At 43.2% G+C, this 25,235-nt stretch overlaps 1 protein-coding gene across 20 annotated transcripts in view; it reads left to right on the top strand.

Moving 5' to 3' along the window:
* st3gal3a (ST3 beta-galactoside alpha-2,3-sialyltransferase 3a) overlaps positions 1 to 25,235 on the top strand; it is a 523,890-nt gene that overhangs the window by 473,543 nt on the left and 25,112 nt on the right. For 12 of the 20 annotated variants that reach the window (XM_078218767.1, XM_078218753.1, XM_078218760.1 and 9 more), the window contains one exon: positions 10,568 to 10,714. In XM_078218767.1, coding sequence (XP_078074893.1) covers positions 10,568 to 10,714 — 147 coding nt within the window. Of the gene's footprint in view, positions 1 to 10,567; positions 10,715 to 20,141; positions 20,426 to 25,235 lie in introns of those variants that run through there. The other 8 variants (XM_078218769.1, XM_078218770.1, XM_078218759.1 and 5 more) reach the window with 1 other exon arrangement.

The raw sequence follows: 25,235 nt of genomic DNA, 5'->3' as shown, positions 1-25,235 counted from the left end.
TACTGTTGAGAAAAGCATGGATGTTAGGGAACTTGGGGAAATAAATAGTGATGGCTTGAGGAGTGTACATATTACAGAGAAGGAGGTGCTGGAAGTCTTAAAGCGCATCAAGGTAGATAAATCCCCGGGACCTGATGAAGTATATCCCAGGACGTTGTGGGAGGCTAGGGAGGAAATTGCAGGTCCCCTAGCCAAGATACTTGAATCATCGATAGTCACAGGTGAGGTGCCTGAAGATTGGAGAGTGGCAAATGTTGCGCCTTTGTTTAAAAAGGGCTGCAGGGAAAAGCCTGGGAACTACAGGCCAGTGAGCCTCACATTTGTGGTGGGTAAATTGTTGGAAGGTATTTTGAGAGACAGGATCTACAGGCATTTAGAGATGCAAGGACTGATTAGGGACAGTCAGCATGGCTTTGTGAGTGGAAAATCATGTCTCACAAATTTGATTGAGTTTTTTGAAGCGGTAACCAAGAAGGTAGATGATGGCAGTGCAGTTGATGTTGTATACATGGACTTTAGCAAGGCCTTTGACAAGGTACCACATGGTAGGTTGTTGCATAAAGATAAATCTCACGGGATCAAGGGTGAGGTATCTAATTGGACACAAAATTGGCTTCTTGGCAGAAGCCAAAAGGTGGTACAGAGTTGTTTTTCAAACTGGAGGCCTGTGACCAGCGGTGTGCCTCAGGGATCAGTGGTGGGCCCACTGTTATTTGTCATTTATATTAATGATTTGGATGAGAATATAGGGGGCATGGTTAGTAAGTTTGCAGATGGCACCAAGATTGGTGGCATAGTGAACAGTGAAGAAAGTTATCTCCAATTGCAACGGGATCTTGACCAATTGGGCCAGTGGGCTGATGAATGGCAGATGGAGTTTAATTTCGACAAATGCGAGGTGATGCATTTTGGTAGATTGAACCAGGGCAGGACTTACTCAGTTAATGGTAGGGCGTTGGGGAGAGTTACAGAACAAAGAGATCTAGGGGTACATGTTCATAGGTCCTTGAAAGTGGAGTTATAGGTGGACAGAGTGGTGAAGAAAGCATTCGACATGCTTGGCTTCATCGGTCAGAACATTGAATACAGGAGTTGGGACGTCTTGTTGAAGTTGTACAAGACGTTGGTAAGGCCACACTTGGAATACTGTGTGCAATTCTGGTCACCCTATTATAGAAAGGATATTATTAAACTAGAAAGAGTGCAGAAAAGATTTACCAGGATGCTACCGGGACTTGATGGATTGAGTTATAAGGAGCGGCTGAATAGACTGGGACCTTTTTCTCTGGAGCGTAGGAGGCTGAGGGGTGACCTTATAGAGGTCTATAAAATAATGAGGGGTACAGACAAGGTAGATAGTCAATATCTTTTACCAAAGATAGGGGAGTCTAAAACTAGAGGGCATAGGTTTAAGGTGCCCACAAAAGTGTCCAGAGGGGCAATTTTTTCACACAGAGGGTGGTGAGTGTCTGGAACAAGCTGCTAGAGGTAGTAGTAGAGGCGGGTACAATTTTATCTTTTAAAAAGCATTTAGATAGTTACATGGGTACATGGATATAGAGGGATATGGGCCAAATGTGGGCAATTGGGATTAGCTTAGGGGTTTTAAAAAAAAGGGTGGCATGGACAAGTTGGGCCGAAGGCCCTGTTTCCATGCTGTAAACCTCTATGACTCCATGACTCTCCCGGCGGTGGGGGGAGACATTAACGAGCCTGTAGAATACCGTCCCGGGCTTGCTAAAGATATGGAAATTGACATTACCACATTATAATCAGTCTCATGCTGATTCGCGAAACCCACTATGGCAACCCCCCCACCGCCTTCCCCCCCCCCCCCCCCCCCCCCCCAATATTTTGCGGCCCGCTGTACTACTTGGGCAGTGCAGCAGGTCCAGAGAATCACACCTTGTGTCTGTGTTACTCTGTGCTGGAGAAGAGCTTGCATTGGGAGGGATATGTCCCGGTGGTCGTGGTGACATAGCTAGGACTACGAAAGAGATTGTACATAGGGTGTATGAGCAGCTCGGGGCAAAACTGCAAGGGTAATAATCTCTGGATTCTTACCTCAGCCAAGAGCAAATTGGCACAGGGTAAATAATATTAGAGAGATGAATGCGTATCTCCAAGACCGGTGTGGGAGAAGTGGATTCCGGTTCATGTGATACTGGCCCCAGCACGAGGGAAAGTGGAGATTGTAGCAGCGGAATGTTCTACACTTGAGCTCAGCTGGGACCAGTGCTCCTGTGAATCGTATAACCAGGGCAGTGCAGAGAGCTTTAAACTAACAGTGGGGGGAAGGGATCATGTGAGAGGAGATGTAAAGTAAATGAAACAACAATGTAATGGAGCGGAGCAGCAATTTGGGTAATGAGTTCCAGAGTGTGACAGGAAGGGTAAGAGTGCTCCAGCAAATGAAGCCAAAAATGGTAAAAAGACAGAGCTGGAGCCCCTGTTTCTGATTCTATTTAGCATTTGTAAAATAAAAGGGATGTATTGTTAGTACAGACAGCAATAAAAATGTGTGATCTGATGGGCATTACTGAGACAAAAGACTTGGGCTGGAACCTGAATATTGATGGTTTTTGACATATCAGAGTGACAGGAAGATAGGAAAAGGAGGTGGGGTAGCTCTGTTAATTAGGGGTGTACTGGAACATGACCTTAGCTGGAAAAAAGATGCAAGTCAATTTGGGTAGAGATGAGAAACAGTAAAGGGAAGAGCCACTTGTGAGAGTAGTTTCTAGACCCCCTAAGAGTAGTTGCACTGTAGGACAGAATGTACAGGAAGAAATAAATGGATGTGTAAGACACATACTGCGATAATCATGGGTGACTTTAATCTACATGGAAAAATGAGATTGGCAAAAATAGCCTGGAAAATGAGTTCATTGAATGCTTTCCAGGCTGTTTCAGAACCAACCAGGCTGTTGTAGACTTGCTAATGTGCAATGAGACAGGATTAATCACTAACCTCATGGTAAAGGAGCATGGGGACAGCGATCACAACATGATAGAATTTCATGGTCAGTTGTGTGGATCCACGACTAGTGTTTTAAACCTAAACAGAGGTAGCTATGAGAGTATGAAGGTAGAGTTGGCTGAGGCGAACTGGAAGTGAAGTTAAAAGGTAGAGTTGCAGTGGCAGATATATTTAATACTGCTCAGAAAGTATTTATTTATCCTTGTGAGAAAGAAAGGCTCAAGGATAATAAATTTGGAAGAAGCACTGTACAGATCTGCAAAGATTACTGGTTGCTCAGAGGAATGGACAGATCTTAAGACCAGCAAAGAATGGCTAAAAAGATAATAAAGAGGAAGAAATCAGAATATGAGAGAAAGCTAACTAGAGGTATAAAAATAGATAGTAAATGTTTCTGCAGTTGGAAAGAATTCATTAAGCTAGTGCTGGTCCTCTATAGAATAGGTCTGGGGAACTGATAATAGAAAACAAATAAATGCCGGAGGTGTTAAACTGGTATTTTGTGTCTTGTCTTCATGGTAAATGGCTTCGAAAACTTGCCAAAGCTTCTTAAATCACAAATGATAGGAAGGGATGAACTTAACTCGATCACCATCACCAGGGAAAGGGTGCTCGGAAAACTATTAGATCTATCGGCTGACAGGTCCCCAGGGTCAGATGGCCTGCACCCTACTGTCTAAAAAGAAGTAACAGCACAGTTAGCTGATGCACTGGTTCATAACTTCAAAAAATCCTTAGATTTTGGAAAGGTTCCAGCAGATTGGCAAATAGCTAATATAACACCATTGTTCAAGAAAGGAGAGTGCAAAAAGCAGGTAACTAAGGGCTAGTGTTGATTTCATCACAAAAAAGGAGTGATTCCCGCCAACAGCGCTGGCGTGTTTCCAGGCCAAATCTTATGCCTTATTAGTAATCATTTTTATACCCATGAGTATCAGCGTATTCCCTCTGATTCGCCTGCCCTCCAATGACTTAACTACTGCAAGATCCTTATACACTGATCCCTGGCACTTCCCAGCACTTGTTCCACAATGACTGCATGAGATGACAGGCAAGAAGGCAGCACTGCACTTTTCAGAGGGGGCCCTTAGCAGGATGCCGGATGGAATGGAGCAGAGGCGGGACGCACTCTACCCTAACTTTAGGAGACAGCTTTCCAGCAGGGTCACCACCCCACCGGGGATGCAGTGGCAGCCCTGGTCAGTGCAGGCACACTCCAGAAGATGATGGGCAGCAGTGTCAGAAGAAGACAAATTATCTTCACTCAGCCAGGGTAAAGTGGACCACCCACAGTCTCCCACTGTGGAAAGCCCCCACACCCCAAACCCTTTCACTCACTCACTACCTTGGCCTTTGCCAACATCAGGCACCAGATTCCCCCCTCTCTCCCACAATCACTATGTTCCCCCCAGTAGCTGCTCTGCTCCGGACACTCCAGCTCCCCCCCCAAGCCCCACGCTTGCTACACCTCATCACCATCTTCAATATCAACACTCCCACCTACACTCTTCCTCTCTGTGTCTTTGCAGGACAAACTCAACCACAACAGGCGTGAGCGGGCACAGCTAGCTGGAGTCATGCCCAAGCCGAGAACCCTCTCACACTTTGAGGAGCAAATCCTCAACCTGGCTGGGAGGAGGAAGAGCGTGCCTACTCTGCTGTTGAAGTGTGGACAGCAGAGAAACGATGGCCTAGTGGTATTATCACTAGGCTAATAATCCAGAAACTCAGCTAATGTTCTGGGGATCCGGGTTTGAATCCTGCCACGGCATATGGTGGAATTTGAATTCAATAAAAAATATTTTGAATTAAGAATCTACTGATAACCATAAAGCTTTTGTCCATTGTCAGAAAAACCCATCTGGTTCACTAATGTCCTTTAGGGAAGGAAATCTGCCGTCCTTACCTTGTCTGGTCTACAGGTGACTCCAGAGCCACAGAAATGTGGTTGACTCTCAACTGCCCTGAGGCAACTAGGAATGGGTAATAAATGCTGGCCAGCCAGCGACGCCCAAGTCCCACGAATGAATAAAAGAAAGAATTAAAAAAACACATAGGCTGTCAATTCCTCAAATGTCAAGTGAGTAATTAATGTTCCCTCCACATCCCCTGTAATGCACTGATGCCATGCCCCTTCTCTTGCAGGCCAACCACCGGAACCGACCGGACCATTTTCACATCCCCTGGACCCATTGGACTCCAGCCACTCAGAAGGGGGCTTCTCCAACCCCACCGTTGAAGGGGCGTCACCCACATCCAGCACCAGTGCAGATATACACACCTCGGTCGGATCACTAAGTAGGCAGACTTCTGGGTCACTCACTGGTGAGCGCTCACAGTTGAAGATCCACAGCAGGCAGAGGCAGGGACATTCTAGGGAACCGGCACTCGGAGGGATGCCAGAGTCCAGGATTGTGCTGAGCCTCTTGCTGGTGACGTGCCCCTGGGCCTTGTCGTCTCATAGCTGCTGGAGCTGCAAAGGCAGAGCCGCGCAGATCAGGAAGGGATGACAGCAGCCCTCCTCGGAATGCAAGGCCAATTCGAGGAATCCAACCGCCTTCTATCCGAGGAGATGGTGCCGTGACTGCAGTGCACAGAGGCCAAAACTATGAGGTTGGCATCTGCAGTGGAGACCTTAATGCAGGATGTGCACTCCATGGTAGAAGATGTCAGCACCATGGTGCAGGGCTTTGACTGCATGGTGCAGGCACTGGTGGGAATCCACGAGTGTCAGTGCCAGAGGACAGCAGTGCTTCTGGATCTCATGCCAGCTGCCCCTCCATCTCATGGAGGAGCACAGGGACTGCTGGGAATCCAAAGGGAAGAGGATCGGCAGGAATAAAGCCCGGGGACCTTGGGTGTCTCCAACCCTTCTGTCAGCCCCCTCCCTGTGAGTGACACACCTCCAGCCCCTAACGTCAAGCAGGGAAGCAGTCAAACACACTGTGCTGCCCGAAAGCAGGCCTGGACCCTCAAGGTCCCGGCCCCCCCACGGACACCCACCAACATCACCTTGAGCAAAAGACTGGAAGTCAGCAGGCCACCCCAACCTCGACTGTGGATCCAGGGGATACACCTCAATGTAGTGGAAGTGTCAGGAAGATTAAGAAAGTTTAAGTTTATTTATTAGTGTCACAAGTAGGCTTACATTAACACTACGATGAAGTTACTGTGAAAATCCCTTAGTCGTCACAGTCCAGCGCCTGTTCGGGTACACTGAGGAAGAATTTAGCATGGCCAATGCACCCAACCAGCACGTCTTTTGGACTGTGGGAGGAAACCGGAGCACCCGGAGGAAACCCACGCTGACACGGGGAGAATGTGCAGACTCTGCACAGATAGTGACCCAAGCCAGGAATCAAACCCGGGTCCCTGGCGCTGTGAGGCAGCAGTGCTAACACTTTAGGCACTTAGTAGGCCTGGATGATAGTGTAGATAGGTCACCGTTTAGTATTGAATATTTGTCAATAAATTTCACTTAGTTTACCCACAGAGCCTCCACCTATCTGTTCATGCCACCAAGCTTGGGGGAACCACCACGCTCACCCGGAGCCTCATCCCTGTGGAGTGTGAGAATGGCAGTGCTATGTCCCTCCCACATTGGCGGTGCAGGAAGGAGACACTGCCGACTCATTGGAACAAGTCTCAGCAGGTGTTGGGGCCTCTGCACTGGTGTCATCAGCCACCTCCTGAGTGGATGCCCCCTGACCCCGAGGAGCCATCCCTCCAGCCGCCGCTCTCCCTCAAAGGCAGCTGGGATCTGAGAGTGCTCCAAAATGTAGCTGTCAAGGACACTCCCCAGGAAACGTGCACACACCTACATAAGCGCATCATGTGGCCACAGAAGAGCTGCACCTTGAGGGAGTGTATCCCTTGCGGTTCATGAATGGCGCCACGTGGAGCTCTGAAGTGCGCAGGACAACGTGGGCGCAGTCAATTAAACCTTGCACCTGGGGCAAGCTTGCTAAGGTGGCAAAGCCCATGGCCCTGGCATCTTGGCTCTCATAGTCCCGGTCCAAATTGATATACATGTGAGCCGTCGCACAAAGTGCATCTGGAACCTCCCGGATGTATGTGACTGACTGGGAGATGCCACACATGTCGCCCGTGCCGCCCTGGAATGAGCCATTCGCATAGAAATTCAGAGCGGCTGTGAGTTTAAAGGCCACGGACAGTGGGTGCCCTTCCATTCCATGTGGTGCCAGCTCTTGCTGGGTCTGGCAGAGGTGGTCCACCGTCCCCAAAGACAGACACGGCCTTATACGGCACCGCATCTCTGACATCTGTAGGTACAATGACAGATGTTGGAATATCCTTGGTTGGTACCTACACACCTGTGATACTGCTCCCAGAACAGTGACAGGCCCAGCCTCTTCCTCCTCCGCAGGGAACTGGTCCTGACCAGGTGCTACGGCATGTCATTGTCTCTGCCGCTGCTCTATGCCAATAAGTGGGATAGCCATCTCGACAGGTTCCATGATCCTCCAGACCATGCACTGAAAAGGAGAGAAAACCACAGTAAGCTATAAGGGTTCATGAGAGAGTCCCAACCCTTCTCTCTCAATTCCTCTGGGTTCACCACCCAGCCACAGCGCACTCAGTAGATGCCTCAACGCCATCCCTCACATCCTCCACACAAACACTATAGCCACATCTCCACATTGGTCCATGTCAACTCCAGAAGGATGCAGCACGGACCCACCAGAGTTTGTGGCACCAAACGCCCACATTCCCTCATCTCTCAAGCCACCCTGAAAGACACCTGGCATCAGGTTTGAGATGTGGAGATTTATCAGGTTTGAGGGCAGTGAAGTGGCTGCATGTGACCAGTGTTTGCATCCTGATGGGGGACCTCGCCGATGCGCCCCTTCATGACCTCGAGTGGGTTGCGTGACGATAGACATCCCCATTACACCTTACATAGGGGTTCACATCAGTGCTATCTGTGCAATGTTTCAGCCTTTCTGGGAATGTCACCTCTATGCTTGGGACATACGCTTGCAAAGGGTTAAAAGATGGCCTCCATTAAATGGTTGAACAGCATTTGTTGACATAGTCACTGGTAAGGGGAGGCCAGGGTGGCTGTTCAGCCACATGTCTGCCTGTTGCGGAAGACGAGGCACAGCTGATCATAAGGCTAGCAATTAGCATGTCCAGTTCCTTCCCAGAGGGCATCCTGTTTCTCCCAGGTCACAAGAGGTGCAGAGCTGAGCAGCCTTCCATGACCCATTGAGATCTACCATTATGCGCAAGCACCCCTGACAATTGGTTTTGGACTTCTGGGCAACTTCTCCCTGACTGTGGGTTCCAGTCACACTGCAGTCATCCACCCCCAGTGCGAGGCCCTTCAGACCGCATGTGAGGAGACACAACCCATTCCTGAATCCCTCACTCTGCCCTTACAGTCTGGCCTGCCATGGGATCCCACCCGGGTAACTCACAGTCACCCCCAGTGTGAATTTCTTGTTTTCAAGCCCTCCCACCCTCTTGCCAGCCCCCACTAAAGAAAGGCATTCCCTCAGCTGCGATATGGACAGGAACCCAGGACGGAAGCCCCACAGGAAGCATTGTCTGCCTACCAACCCTCACAACCACTTTAGAGCAAGGGGCTAAAAGGTTAATCTGGAGAAAGAAGTTAAAGGATGAGAGAAAACTAGCTAGAAATGTAAAAGCTGATGGTAAGAGTTTCTTAAAAAACTTAAAAGTACTTAAAAAGGAAAGAGTAAGTAAAGTGAATGTTGTTCCTCTTGAGAGTGAGAATGGGGAGCTAATAGTGGATGATATAGAAATGGTTGAAATGAACAAATGCTTCAGCATTCACTATAGAGGATATACAAAAACATTCCAATAACAGCTTAAAATCGGGAGGTGAAGTGAAGAGAGGAACCTGGTGAAATTACAATAACCAGGGAAGCAGTACTGAGCAAACTGATGGAATTGTGGGTTGACAAGTCTTCAGATCCTCATGGACTTCATCCTGGGGTCTTAAAAGAGATGGTTAATGAGGTAGTAGATGCATTGGTATTCATTTTCCAAAATTTGCTGGATTCTGGAAAGGTTCCAACAGACTGGAAAGTAGCAAATATAATCCCTCAAGAAGGGAAGGAGGCAGGAAACTATAGGCCAGTTTAGCTTGACACCTGTTGTGTGCAAGGTGTTAGAATCAATCATTAAGCAGGTTAGTTGGGCACTTAGAGAAACCCGAGATAATTGGGAAGAGTCAGCACGGTTTTGTGAAAAGGGAATCCTGCTTAACCAATTTATTGGAATTCTTTTAAGGAGTAACATACGCTGTGGATTCAGGAGAGCTTGTACTTGAGAGGCATTTGATAAGGTGCCACATCAAAGGTTATGTTGCGGGAAATAAAAACTCATTGTATGGAGCTAACATATTAGCACAGATAGAAGGTTGGCTGGCTGGCAGAAATATGCATAAATTGGTCTTTTTCAGGTTGACAGGATGTGACAAGTGGAGTCCCACAGGGGTCTGTGCTTTTACAATTTACATCAGTGAGGTAGATGAGGAAAGTGAAGGCATGGTAGTTAAATTGACATAAAGATGGGTAGGATGGTATGTTGTGAAGTGGACGTAAGGCGGTTGCAGAGTGAGTGGGCAAAATTCTGGCAGCATAATGTGGGAAAGTGTGAAGTTATTCATTTTGGCAGGAAGAATTAAAAGCAGAGTAATAAACAGAGAACAGCTGCAGAATTCTGAGATACAGAGGGACCTGTGTGTTCTAGTGCATGAGTCATGAAAGGTTAGTATGCAGGTACAGCAAGTAATTAATAAGGCTAATGGAATGTTATCCTTCATTATGAAAGGAATTAAACATAAAAGCAAGGATATAATGGTTCAGTTATACAGGCTATTGGGGAGACATCTCAAATATTGTGTGCAGTTTTGGTGTCCTTAAGGACGTAAATGTATTGGAGGTGGTTCAGAGGAATTTTACTGGATTGATCTTTGTTGAGGGCTAAATGTTGGCCAGGATATCAGGATAATTCCCGTGCTTTTATTCAAATAATATAATAGTATGTTTTATAACTCCCAGGAGGATAGACAGGGCCTTGGTTTATCATAACATATGGAAGATAACACCTCTGTAATAAAGCAAATACTCTCAGTGCTGCACAGATTAGTTAGCCAAGATTATTTAGTCATCCCTTTGGTGTAGTTCTTGAACACACAACCTTCTCCCTCAGAGGAGAGACTGCTAACAGTGCGCCAGACTGATACTCAGTGTAGTATCTGAGCTTTGTTTTTCATTTGATGGAGAGTTATTGGCACAAACTCTCCCTTACTACTCTATACCATAATATCAAGTCAACCTTCCTAAGAAGACTTTGGCCATTCATAGGTGTGCAGCGTAATATGTTGCTCTGCAGTACTGGAGCTATTCTTTTTGAGAGAAGAATAAAAATATTTGAAACCATATCCCCAACCCTAGCCCATCCAGATCCTTTGGTTCAAGGTATTTCAAGATCTCAAGATCAATGAAGACATCGCATTTCTCAATTAATAGTCTCCCAAAGTTTTGTTCCCTTGCTTTATGTATTTAATTCTGCATACTTTATTTTTCTTCACAGAATATCCCAACACTAGGTACAGTGGCAATAACAATGGCATTGCACAACTGTGATGAAGTGGCAGTGGCTGGGTTTGGCTATGATATGAATGCTCCAAATGCACCTCTTCATTACTATGAGAATGTTAAGATGTCAGCCATCAAAGAGGTAAGGTATCTCAGACCCTTTGTAAATCTGCTGTTCTCTGGAGTATTTTAATAACAAACTATGCCACCTAACTGCGAGGTGGACTACAAATGTGGATGATTTTTCTTTTTAAATCCCTACACTGTAGGAAACAAGACCATGGAACCACATTATTCCATCTTACAACCTCCATTTTAATGACTGCACCCAAAATAGCCATATCTTCAGCTTCCTAGGCCCTAAACTCAGAATTCCCTCCCTAAACCTCTCCTTCACTTTCTCCTTTTGAAAACTGTCTTTGAGGTTGACATCTTTGACCAAACGTTTGATTATCTGTCCGAATGTCTCCTTTTGTGGCTCAATGTCAGATTTTGTTGTACCTTGATCCTGTGAAGCACCATATGATGTTTTAGTACAAATTAATGCAAGTTGCTATTGCTACCAATGTCCAAGTCAAGAGTAGCTTGTGAGTTGAGACAAGAGTTCAGCCCCTTCTGAAATTTGCCCTGTATTGTACACCATCTGGGATATATTCTTTTATTATATAGGGACGAATCTTCCTCTGGGCTCTGGAAAACGTATCCTGCACACTTTGACAGCTCAACCAACTCATGTGTGACTATCCACACCATTTTTGTCTTTTTATATTGGGTTGGGTTCACAGTGCAGTTTGCCAGTGCAGGAGGAGTGTAGGTGCAAGGTAGGGCAGTTTGAAGGCCTGCCTCAGTTCTCCCTATAGTATTTGAAGGCCCCAAATCTCATCCGTCAGCCCCCATGCCACCCTATGTCATTTATTTGCACCTATGTACTCTCCATTCCCCTTCAGGTCGCCTATGCTCCCCCCCCCCCCCCCCCCCCCCCCCCCCCAACTCCTATGTAGCCTCCATTGCCACTCCCACTCACCCTGTATGCAACATGAGTAGAACCATGGAAACCCTACAGTGCAGAAGGAAGCCATTCGGCGCATTGAATCTGCACCAACTCTCCAAAAGAGCATCTTACCCAGGTCCACTCCCACCTTATTCCCGTAATTCTGCACATTTGCCATGGCTTATCTACCTAACCTACACATCTTGGGACACTAAGGGCTAATTTAGCATAGCCAATCCACCTAACCTGCACATCTTTGGACTGTGGGAGGAAACCAGTGCACCTCAGATTGTGTATAATATCATTCCTTGGAAAAATGAATCCCTCAACATCTAATAAAAGCCTCCATAGGATTAATTCTAGGAAAAAGACAGCTGCTCATTTCAGTTTAAAGCAGATTGCTTTCAATTATTGTAGGGAAGCAGATGGTTAGATATTTTTAAGTGTCAAAACCAGTCTTTTTTTATCAGACAGAGCCACTTAGCTCATGGTAAAAAATATGACAGCACAGCTTGACATTTTGATAATCCTTTCACTGCAATATGATCATTTTTCCATTAGAAAAGCTCTGCGTAATGCATGTAAACAAAACACAAGGCCGGTCAGCTTACCAAAGGACAAGTGCATGATTCACTGCATTAAAAACACATCCACATATTCTTTTATTAATTGGATGTCGGCGTTGGTGGCTGGGCCAGCATTTATTGCTCATCCCTAACTGTTCTTGGACTGAGTTTCAGAGGCATTTACAAGCCAACTACATCTCAACCAGACCAGATAAGGATGGCACATTTCCTTCCCTAGAGGTCATTAGTGAACTAGATGGTTTCATGGTCATCGTTAGACTCTTAATTCTTGATTTTTACTGAATTCACATTTCACCATCTGCCACATGAAGATGAGAAAACACTTGAGTTTTGAAAGTTTAAAGTTTGAAAGTTTATTTATTATTAGCGTCATATGTAGGCTCACATTAACACTGTGATGAAGTTACTGTGAAAATCCCCTCAGCGCCGCACTCTAGCACCTGTTCGGGTACACTGAGGGAGAATTTAGCATGGCCAGTGCACCTAACCAACACGTCTTTCGGACTGTGTGAGGAAACCGGAGCACCCAGAGGAAACTCACGCAGACACGGGGAGAATGTGCAGACTCCTCACAGACAGTGACCCAAGCCGGGAATCGAACCCAGGCCCCTGATGCTGTGAGGCAGCAGTGCTAACCACTGTGCCACCGTGCCGCCCCTTGAGACTTACCTTTCAGTGTGTGCCATACTTCTCAGCATCCCATTTTCTTATGAACTGTCAAATTTGGCTTTTAATGGGCCTCCAAGAAGCTGCACCACCAGATTTAAATGGTGCGCCGGAGGAAATCTGATTTTTGTCCCCCATTTAAAATAAGGCACCTGACTTCAGGGGCACCCTAGGCATTTCCACCTGCAAAAATGGCACAAGGTAAATGGCGCTGTTTGGAAATGCAGAAAAAAATCAGATTTCTTCATTAAAAACTAAGTGTGGCCTTTCATGCACTGAAACGTGCCTCCAAACCCTGGCAAAACCAACCTCAGCCCATATTGTCAGGTCTTAGTTATAGTTGATGAATCTGCTACCCATGTTGGGATTTTGCAGGACATGCTCCTTCATTGTGTGTGCTTAAGGAAAAAATAATGTGCATTTATGAAACATCTTACATCCTTTGCAAAGTATATCGCAGCCAATGAAGCGCTGTCACTGTTGCTTTAAAGGCAAACTTGGCCACCAGTTTTGTATACAGCAAAGCGCCACAAATAGCAAATGTGGCCAATCTGTTTTTTTGTGTTTGATTGGGAAGAATGTCAGTTGGGAAACTCGGAGAATGTAAATCAAGTCGCCCTCTTTCCTTGACTTCCTATACTTGTTTTCTCACTGTTGGGCTGGACTTCCTGGGAATTCTTAGCTGCTATTGGCTCCCTTTTTACTAATTTTTTTGTGTGCGTGTTAACAATTTGTTAATCACCTGAGAAGAAACTGAGTTGTATAAGAGCTTTCTCGCACTTCTTGAGCAAGGTTTGTTTTCATTCATTAATGGGGTGTAGGTGTCGCTGCCACATTCAACATTTATTGCCCATCCTTAATTACCCTTGAGAAGACGGTCCTGAACTGTCTTGGACCATTACAGCTGTGTGTTGGAGATGCACCAACAGAGCTAATTGCAGAGAATTACTACATCTTCCTTGGAGGAAACATACTTATCAAAAATAGTTTCTAGTTTGCATTGATGTAAATCAAGCATTTACATTCCACTCTTTTAAATTCCATTACCATCTGAATAAATTTTGGTATCAGTGAGTAGACAGTATGAAGTATCAGTGCTAGTAAAACTGTTGGTACCAGTGCAATCATTACAGCATTCCAGGATAAATGTCCAATAAAATCTTAGAGTCAATAAAATCCTGATAAACAGGGCCAAGAATTAATATCACAAATTGCATTAAATTACTTAACTCTTATGTCATAACTGGAAACTTCTATTAACAGACATCCAACATGACAGCTTTATCAGGAAATGACATGCATTTCAAGACCACAAAACAGTATGGAATGAGACAAGATCATTTTGCACATTAAACTCCATTCCTTCTGATAAACAGTCCTGATCTGCTTTAGCCATGGACTCTCCTGCCCTTTCTTATTTCCTAGCAAAGTTTATAATCTCAAATTAAACTTGCCTATAGAACCAGCTGAATGAAAAATTATGACACAAATCCAGCATTGCACCCTTGATAATTCTTCCGATATCCAGTTACATTTCACAGTGTCCCAATAACTGATTATCGTAGAACATATGTTCATAGATGGCACAGTGATTAGCACTGCAGCCTCACAGCGCCAGGGACTCAGGATCAATTCCAGCCTTGGATGGCTGTCTGTGTGGAGTTTTCATGTTCCCCCCGTGTCTGCGTGGGTTTCCTCTGAGTGCGTCAGTTTCTTCCCACAGTCCAGAAATGTGCAAAATTGCCCCTTAGTGTCTTAAGATGTGTAAATTAGAGCGATTAGTGGGTAAATACTTGGGGTTTTGGGGATAGGGCCTGGGTAAGATGCACTTGTCAGGGAGTGATGGCATGATCGATGGGCTGAATGGCCTCCTTCTGCACTGGAGGAATTCTATGATTCTAAGTCCGGATTCTTATCACTGTTCACACTGGTGAGATTTTCCCATCCTGCTGCAATGAACGGCGATTTAGCTGGCCGCCAAATTCTCTGACCTCACTGCAGTGGGAGTGTGGCGTGAACAGCAGGTAAGATCGTGCCCTTTGTCTGTACTTGTCCTTAGAACCTTCAATCCCGTTATTAAATAATTATTTATTCACCTATCTTTTTAATGAAATTAAATCAAAACAACATGAAGACTTTCGATAAGATTCTGTTCCAAGCATTTTCAACACTATGTTGGTTTTCAGTTGTTGATTATTAATTTTATATTCTCCCTTACCCCTCTAATTACAGTTTTCATCGAATAAACTGATTGCATCTAAGTTATGTATGCCTTTTAACATTCAATCATCAGCAACTAAACAGCTATTGTGTCAAAATATTCTGTTTTTCTCTTACACCCATTTGTGACCTATGTTTCTTGTCCCAGCTTCCAGCATCTTGCACTTATCCATGTTAAATTATCATACCGTTACCCAACCATGTAATTTCTTCAATTCCTTTTAAATTTCATTTTGGATGTGACTATTCAACCTCATCGGACAGAACATTGTCTAAATGTATATTGAGTCTGTGGAACTTCCCTAGCCGTTACCAGCTAAATTAGCCTGTCTTGCACATGGTCGCAGAGCAAGTTCTGTGACTAAGATTTTAACCATTTCTGTAGTGAGCAAATAGAAACAACACACCTGACTGAATAAAATTATGTTCTCTGAGCTTTGCTGGAAAACTAAGTAAAATATTTGTACATATTACTGGAATGTTTACGAGACATACTACCTGTGTTTTATCTGTTCATTTTAGTGGAATATTTACTATCCATGTGTTCATAGAATCATAGAATCCCTACAGTGCAGATGGAGGCCATTCGGCCCATTGGGTCTGCACTGAGAACAATCCCACCCGTGTCCTATCCCCGTAATCCCACGTATTTACCCTACCGGGGCGGCATGGTGGCACAGTGGTTAGCACTGCTGCCTCACCGCCAGGGACCCAGGTTCGATTCCCAGCTTGGATCACTGTCTGTGTGCAGCTTGCATGCTCTCCCTGGATTTGCGTGGGTTTCCTCCAGGTGCTCCGGTTTCCTCCCACATTCTGAAAGACGTGCTGGTTAGATGCATTGACCTGAACAGGCGCCAGAGTATGGCGACCAGGGAAATTTCACAGTAACTTCATTGCGGTGTTAATGTAAGCCTTACTTGTGACTAATAAATAAACTTTAAAAAAAACTTTAGTCCCCCTGACACTAAGGGGCAATTAGCATGGCCAATCCACCTAAACTGCACATCTTTGGACTGTGAGAGGAAACTGGAGCACCCAGAGGAAACCCACACAGACACAGGGAGAATATGAAAACTCCACACAGTGGAGTGACCCAAGGCGAGAATTGAACCCGGGTCTCTGGTGCTGTGATGCAGCAGTGCTAACCACTGTGCCACCGTGACGCCCCATTAAATACTTCCGTTTTACATTACAGCTATTAAGTTGTGAAGCAGATGAATGCTGTTGTCGTGACAGGGTTAACCCAGAATAAGACCATTCAGCCTGAAAGGTTAAATGCATTTCCCAAATTCTGGGATTATCCAGTGTATCTTAAAATAACGCTATGAAATCCCATCAGCTGATGAGGATCTTGCTAATCCACAAAATTGGAATTATTCCAGACTGACTAAGAATTGTCTGTTTATAGTAAACCACTAATTTAATGCTCACACACGCACAGCAGATTGCTGTGCAGTAGGAGCTGGAGTTACCTGCTTTTTTGACGAATGATGTTACCTGATACCCCCAAGTCACAGCAAACCCTTACTCTTCAACACGTGTTCTTGTTGTTTTTTTAATTTGATGGCATAAAAGCCACCTGGCAGCTGAAATGAATTATTAATGCATTTCTAATTGTTTTCTCGTGAGTTGGCAAGATGTTCCCACTGGTGGGAGGGATATGATTTCCCCATCATTAATATTGATGTGGTATGATAACTGTTCAATCCCATGGGATCGTGCATGGACATGGGCCCGTTGTTAAGGTCAGATAACAGCTTAGATTTCACTTCACTCTGTAGATTTAATTTGTAAAGAAGGGGCCAATTTGCACATTGTTATCATTAGAAAAATAAACCAGGATGCCATTTTTAATAGAAAAAATGTTAAGCAATTGTGGAATTTCTTTCTAACCCACTCATCTTTCCCTATGGGAGCATGTTTTTCTTTTCTCCGACTTTAATAATCCTGTCTATCTCTGCTCCCCCCAGCAAGAAGACCTGGCATTCATGTTCAGCACCACTTGGGGTGGCTGTGTTTTTAGGCGGGTATTCTTACAAGTGTAAACATTAGACAATTAGTTGAGCCTAGCCTGTTCTCTTTAGCTGACAATTGCATTTACAGGGAGCCCAGAGAAGGAGAATATGGAGAATGAAGTAAACTGCATAGCTTCCTTCACAGGGCCATGTTTGTTTAGTTAGATAGCACGCCAGTTTTGTTTTATTGTGTTGGTTTGTATTCAGTTCAATTTTTTTTTTTAATTAACAGAATAGATTCTAGTGAATAGATAAGTTAATATTTCAGTTGTCAAAACTTCATGTAAGTTGCAGTGTTTCCATGATTGTATCTGGACACATATATGTGTGCATGTGTGTAGGGGGGAGGGGAGGAGGGAGTCAAACCCTGGACTATATTGGTACTGATGATGTGGAGATGCCGGCGTTGGACTGGGGTAAACACCGTAAGAAGTCTCACAACACCAGGTTAAAGTCCAACAGGTTTATTTGGTAGCAAAAGCCACTAGCTTTTGGAGCGCTGCTCCTTCGTCAGGTTAGTGGGAGTTCTGTTCACAAACAGGGCATATAAAGACACAATCTCAATTTACAAAATAGTGGTTGGAATGCGAGTCTTTACAGGTAATCACACGTTAACCTGTGCTTAACGCTCTCTCCACTCACATTATCTGTACCTTTAAGATTACCTGTTAAGACTCGCATTCCAACCACTATTTTGTAAATTGAGTTTGTGTCTTTATATGCCCTGTTTGTGAACAGAACTCCCACTAACCTGACGAAGGAGCAGCGCTCCGAAAGCTAGTGGCTTTTGCTACCAAATAAACCTGTTGGACTTTAACCTGGTGTTGTGAGACTTCTTACTGTATATTGGTACTGCCATTGCTTTTAAAGTGAAGGTGCATTGCCATGCAGCACAAGGGGGAGCTGTGATCAACAATGAACCTAACCTGGGAAGTCTTGATCTTGACTGCACATATTATGCAGGTAGATTGTTAAAAGCACTAAGGAGCTCCGATTCATATATGATCTGTAGTTTGTTCACCCAAATGAACTTGATGCTTTTCTGTGCCACATCCTGATCCTCTCTCACCTCAGTTAGCACTGATGCACACAGATTTTGGGGTTGCAGGGCCATAATAAATACTTAGAATTTGGAAATGTAAGAACCTCCAGCTTCCTCTTAATGTATGAGTTGTAGAGCTTTCATGATTAGTGATTTGAACTGCTAGATTTTGCTCTTAAAGCCGATTGATTGCTAAAGTAAATGGAGGAGTTGTAATGAAAAAGCCAAAAACGTGGCAACGGATGATGGGTGAAGAGGGGGTGGAAATTTGCATTTATAAAATATCTTAACATAGCTCAAACAATTTTAAGTGGTTCCCCAACAATTGGTTATTTGAAGTGCTGTGACTTGTTACCTAAGAAAATGGGGCAGCTATTTGTCACAGAGAAAAATCCCACAAATAGCAATGGAGTGTATCAGTTCATCTGTTTTTGGTGCGTTAGTTGACATTTCCAGGGTACTGAGGAGAAATCGTGACTTCTCTTTGCGCAGGTGTGTAATATCCGCCTGGACAATCAGGGCAAGTATATGTTGCCTCAGTTTAATGTCTTACCTGAAGAAAGATACCTCTAACAATGCACAAAAAAAATCAACCTAGATGACATGCTTTGAGATCTGGAAACTGGCTCCGAGCAGAGGGTATGACCAAAATGACACACTTCTTCCATTCTGTTAGGCAACAGAAAGATATTCTATCACTTAACCAAAATAATCTTCACCTTCACATTTTTTTGCTTTGAAACATAGAAAATAAAAGCAGGAGTAGGCCATTTGGTCCTTTGAGCCTACTCCTCCATTCATTTTGATCATGGCTGATCATCAAATTCAAAATCCTGATTCCCCCTTTCCCCCTCATAATCCTTGATCCCTTTAGCCCCAAGAGCTGTATCTAATTTCTTCTTGAAATCACACCACGTTTTGGCCTCAACTACTTTCTGTGGCAGTGAATTCCACACATTCACCACCCTCTCGGTGAAGAAATTTCTCCTCACCTCTGCCCCTTATCTTCAAACTATGACCTCTAGTTCTGGACTTCCACACCATCAGGAACATTCTTTCTGCATCTACCCTGTCTAACCCTGTTAGAATTTTATAAGTTTCTATGAGATCTCCTCTCACCCTTTTAAACTCCAGTGAATATAATTCTAACTGACTAAGTCTCTCCTCATATGATAGGCCTGCCATCCCAGGAATCAGCCTGGTAAACCTTTGCTGTACTCCCTTTTAATTTTTATTTTCTTCCATTTCTTTAACTCATTTCTGTGGCATGAGCCATTTCCTGGCTGAGAAGCAAAACAGTTCTGCCTTGAATAGATCTCTGACAACCTCTAGAAAATATATGCAAGAGCTGAATGGTGACTTAGCTTTGGCCACTTTTTAAAACTTGCTATGGGGAATGGCCTACATTTGGTTAGCATCTTCCCTTATCAATACTGACCTTATTGAATGTAATCCTTTAATTTGAAGATTTTTAAAAAGATAACTGTGGCATATTCTAAAAAAATTCATGCTGATTGTATTTGGCTAAGTTATATACTCATTAATACATCACTTCACATTTACCTCACTGTCCATAGTGCTGGAGCCAGAGACTGGTTAGCATGCAAATGTATTCCCCAGTGTCTCTACCTCAAAGCAGAGTAAGTTCAGCAATATATACCGTAATATAAATGTTTAAAAGTAGCTAAATGCATAGCTAATCATAAATTAATATTAATAAGGAAATGTCTGCATTCCTCTAAACGTACAATGTAGTATTTTGGTTTTTGAAATTCTTATTGTCAGCTCTGTAATATGTTGAGGACTAAGCACTTATTTAAAAGCTGCAATAGTTGAAGAGTTAAATACAAAAGACCCAAACAGAAGGACTACAACCACTTGAAAGGGTTTTGGAGGTTCATAGTATTCTTTCTTTGAACAGCTTACATTACTTGTAATCTTAAATCAAAGACAGTAACATAAAAACAAAACAGATTTGTATGAGGAACCTTTATAACTCAATAGAACAAACAGGTGCTTAGAGAATGCTAAATTGTCATTCTTTTTAGTTTCAGCTCCTGCTTTGATATTCTTTGATGTACCTCGTTCAGAGAGTATATTACAGTGACTGTGACCATCACTCTTAGACTCCCTGAAGGTCAGAAACTGCAAGGCTGTAACTGTACCCTGTGAGGTGTGGTTCACCCTATACTACTCCAGTTAATCACTTGCGACCACGTCACAGAAAATCTTTGAAAGTAAATCGCACTGGTTTGAGGAGTGAATTATTTATGAATTTCAAGAAATGTTATTCATTTTCTAAATTGTGAAATAAATATTCCTTTTGAAATTCTTCAGACTCATATTGTGAAAATATTAACTCCGGGTCTTTTCTCCATTTTGCTAATTTTGGCTGTGGTCTGTAGTAGTATTATCATTGAAACCCTACAGTGCAGAAGGAGACCATTCAGCCCATTGAGTCTGCACCAACAACAATCCCACTCCAGGCCCTATCTCCACACATAATCCCTCTAACCTACACATCCCAGGACAGTAAGGGACAATTTAGCATGGCCAATCAATCTAACCTGCACATCTTTGGAGGAAACCGGAGCACTTGGAGGAAACCCATGCAGACACGGGGAGATTGTGCAGACTCCACAAAGACAGTGACCCAAGCCGGGAATCGAACCCAGGCCTCTGGAGCTGTGAGGCAGCAGTGAGCCACCACTGTGCCACCATGCCGCCTGCTGTGGCTCAGCTGAAGATCCACTTGCAATTGGATGAGAATGCTTAGGCCAATTTTGGGGAGACGATGCCTTGAAGACCTCTCTGTAAGAAGTTGCTTTAGTACAGTACTCCATTGCTTCTTTGAAAAACACAGCCTATTTTGTTATTGCACCCTTTGCGATAACATTTAGTTCCCTATGATGTGCCTATTACCGCCCCTTTTTACCAAATGCTTAGCTGTGGCTCAGTTGATAACATTCTTACCTCTGAGGCAGGAGGTTGTGAGTTAATGTCCCATTACAAGACCTGCTAATATTGTAGTGCAGTTCTGAGGGAATACAGCATTGTTGTTGTTGTCTTTCAGATGAGATGTTAACTGAGGCCCTGTTTACCCTGTCAGCTAGATGTTAAAAATCCCACAGTACTTTTTTGAAGAAGAGCAAGGAAGTTATTCCCTTAATTTATCCTTATTCACTAAAACTGATTGTCTATTAATTATCACATTGCTGTTGTAGGAGATTGTTGTGCGTAAATCAATTGCTGCTTTTTCATTACACTTCAAAGGTACTTAAGTGGTGTAAAGAGCTTTGGGACACCATGAGGTTGTGAAAACTGCTATAAATGCAAGTTTTTTTAAAACATTGTCCCTCATGCAATGTTATTCAGGCCAGGATATTAGACTAAGACTAGGTTTGTAGGCGATTGCTACCAATAAAGTTATTTTTAGCTGTTGCATGTTCTGTGGCATTGCTTCATAGTTGTTTATTAATTAAACTTTTCTCTTTGCCTCACTGTGGCTAGCATTCAACCTCCAATGACAGAACACCAGGGCCGTGACGTGTCACGTTACAATTTCACTTTGCCATACGTACAAGGCTGAGCCAATGCTCATCCGGACAAGGAATAAAGCAGCTTTGTCTGTTCCTTGAAAAGTAGTAAGAAGTTTAACAACACCAGGTTAAAGTCCAACAGGTTTAACCTGGTGTTGTTGAACTTCTTACTGTGTTTACCCCAGTCCAACGCAGGCATCTCCACACCTTGAAAAGTATGCAGGGTTAAAGATTTAATAACGCAAAGAACGAACATGGTGGCTGTACTTTGTTGGTTGAAGAATGTACTTGGTCAAATGTATAGAATGTGATTGGGTGCAGGGTTGTTTTTCATTTGGTTGTTGCTGAACATGATCAGAGAGCCAGGAAGAAAAATGTAATTAGTTGATTTCTGTGGAATATGATCAGTGAGATGATTGATTTGGAAAGCCAAAAGTAACACATTAGAAATCAGAAAAACAGACACTATGGAATCTTTACCCATCAGAAAGAAAATTAAAAGACACAATAATGTTCTCATAAAGAAAGATTAGAGATATAGAGTACAAAGGCTTGGCAAATACAACATGTACATTCTATAAATATGCATTTAGAAAAGCTGTAAGGGGTCAATTACACTTTGGAAAAACTACTTCTGAAGAAATATAATCTTTTTAATTTTGGAAGACAAAGTGCTTGTTACTGGCAAGGAAAATTCAGTTGCTTCTGTCATCTTGTGTCAGGTTTGGTGTCAGTCTATTCAATATTCTCCCTCAAGCAGGGAGTTAAAAATGATCCCTCTGTTTGATCAAGCACCACTAGAAATTGCAAGAACTTCAGTATCATTTTGGAGATCTCCATTTAGCCCCGACACTTTTTGAAGGCAGCTTTACAAATGAGCTTAACAACATCACATTCAGAAATTCAGTTGGAAATGCGACACATGAAAATATCCCTTTAAATACAGGCATGTAGATCTCAACGGGAACATTATTTTTATCAATAACAAATCACTTGACAAATTTCCAGACAAACTGATCTGTTAGCTAAAATATAAATGAAAATTCACAATGGACGCAAAAATAGATTGCTCAGATTATTGGAGGTCTCTGTTTATATTAATACAACTTCTAGCAATCTAAATCAATGAACTAATCCGATCAAAAATTTTGGTGTGCAGCCCGCTTATTTAATAATGAAACAAGCAACTGGAAATTTGCAGCGCATGTAAAGCAGTTTCAGTCCTGAACGAATGAATACATGCTTTATGTAACCATTCCATCTTTATTCTGCATTATACAACATGGATGGCCAGTGTAACATTCATTTATGGTTCTAGAGTGTTAAGTAAATCAATTAACACAACTTTTCAATAAATACCTTTTCTGTTATGCTCTTATCTCTGTAATATATGCCTCTCTGTCAGAGGTTCCTTTAGTACAGTGGCCCATTGGTCCTTTGTGAAACAGAGCCTATTTTGTTATTGCACCCTTTGCTATAACATTTAGTTCCCTATGATGTGCCTATTATCGCTTCTCTTTGCCAAATCATAATCCCTAAAAATATCTCTTTGATCAATCTCTTTTATTCCCTGAACGTCAATAAAAGGTTATTGATTCAGGTTCACCAATGTGCCTCAATTTTTTTTATATTCATTCGTGGGACATGGGCGTCGCTGGCTGGCCAGCATTTATTGCCCATCCCTAGTTGGCCTTGGAGGGCAGTTGAGGGTCAACCACATTGCTGTGGCTTTGGAGTTACATGTAGGCCAGACCAGATAAGGATGGCAGATTTCCTTCCCTGAAGGACATTAGTGAACCAGATGGGTTTTTTCGACAATCGACAATGATTTTTATTGACCTCAAATTCCACCATCTGCCATGACGGGATTCGAAACCAGATCCCCAGAACATTAGCTGAGTTTCTGGACTAATAATCTAGCAATAATACCACTAGGCCATTGCCTCCCCCAAATTGGCCGAAGCATTCTCATCCAATTGCAAGTGGATCTTTAATCAATTATCAATTGATGCCACTCCATCTAAGAATTGGCAAGAATATTTTTATTTAATTTGTATCTTGTTATTTGTTAGAATCAAAAACACCCAAGAAAAGAAATCTAAGCAATTATGAGCTAGGTTGGCTACATTTTTAAATATTTGGTTTCAGAACGTGTTGCCAAGGCCATATATAATACTGCCTATCTCTAATGTGGACCTTCTCCTTAAGTTCCTGCTGTAAAAATGATACTTCTACAATGGTGCCAGAAAGCAAATTCCAGCATTTTAGCCCCATGGTTTTAAGAATTATTAATGGGCCTAGATTTTCCTCTGTGACGGGATTTCAGCTGTAAGTATGTCAAAGTCTCACTCTGGCTCCATTAAAGTTCCAGGAGTCAGGCTGATTAAAAATTCATTGTGAGCTTCCACTTTGCATTCTTTTTGTCAGTTCATTGCTGAGAGGAGGGAAATGGCTGTGAGACCTCGCACTGCCTGCCAGAATCAGTCGAAGATAACAAACATCCATTTAAATTTATTTTCCTGTTTTTGCATTGCCGAGCTCAAGCTATTGCTCTGCAATTAATTGGAATAAGGGAAGTGCCACTTTTATTTTGTAACTAACCCCCCCACCAATTCTTATCAAATATAGAGGTCCAGAACACCATGATTTTCTTAATGCCCACTGTTGCTATGAAATTAAGTAGGGATAATGCATTTCTAATGTAATTTACATGTCTATCAAGATATTAATATGGTCTAGGTTCATTATTACTTCTGGCAGGAAGTCCCATGGACCAGAGTTTGTTTTCCCAATGGAGGTATGAATCAGGCCGCAAAATGCTGAACTTCCTTTTTTATGCCTGGAAAAAACAATTTTCCTGTGCCTTCCCAACCCCACACCATTTTCTTATGATCTTTTCATGGATCAAGAATACCTTGGGTACAAAATACCTCTTCCAAGGTTGGAGACCCATTGTGAGGACCACTGGAAACTTGCATTTCCTCCTGTGCACTATTTCCATGTGCTGGCGCAGTTTTGTAAGCCCTAAAAACAAAATGCACCATCTTGGAAAGTTCATGATGATTGCAAGAAGTTTGCTGAGGAGTTGGGAAAGTTATTGTAAAGTTTACATCTTCCCAAATGTCACTATTAAGTACTATTTATAATGAAGTGGTTAGTCACGGAGCTCTGCCCCACCAAGTTAAGTTTAGCATTACATTACTACCCTTGCATAAGTGTTAACATGTATTACAGTACTTTATCATTGGAAAAAAGTGCCACAATGTATTCAGAAATGTAGAATAGTACATTGGTAAACTTTGCTTGTCATTATCCGTTCCAGGATTTAAATGTATAGACAGCTGGGCCTGTGGAAAACAAATCCATGTTTTCCGAAAGTAAAAAAATGTATGCGTCTGCTTCCCTCTGTTGATGGGCATGGAATGTTCTTTTTGAAAAGGAGAGGATGCCATCTGTTTTTTCAATTTCAGGCTCTTGCAGTTGCAATTCTGTTTTGGTAGCTGTGGCTATTATGAATGCTTGGTTGAGTCCCAAGATTGCTGGAGTATTCAGGTCTGCTCAGGGGAATGTCTGACAGTTTTATGAGAACATTCCCTGCCTTTG

The sequence above is a fragment of the Mustelus asterias genome, chromosome 8 (assembly GCF_964213995.1).
Source record: "Mustelus asterias chromosome 8, sMusAst1.hap1.1, whole genome shotgun sequence".
In the NCBI taxonomy this organism is placed as follows: Eukaryota; Metazoa; Chordata; class Chondrichthyes; order Carcharhiniformes; family Triakidae; genus Mustelus; species Mustelus asterias.
The sequence above is the reverse complement of the archived record's forward strand: the minus strand, read 5'-3'. Positions and strand labels throughout refer to the sequence as shown.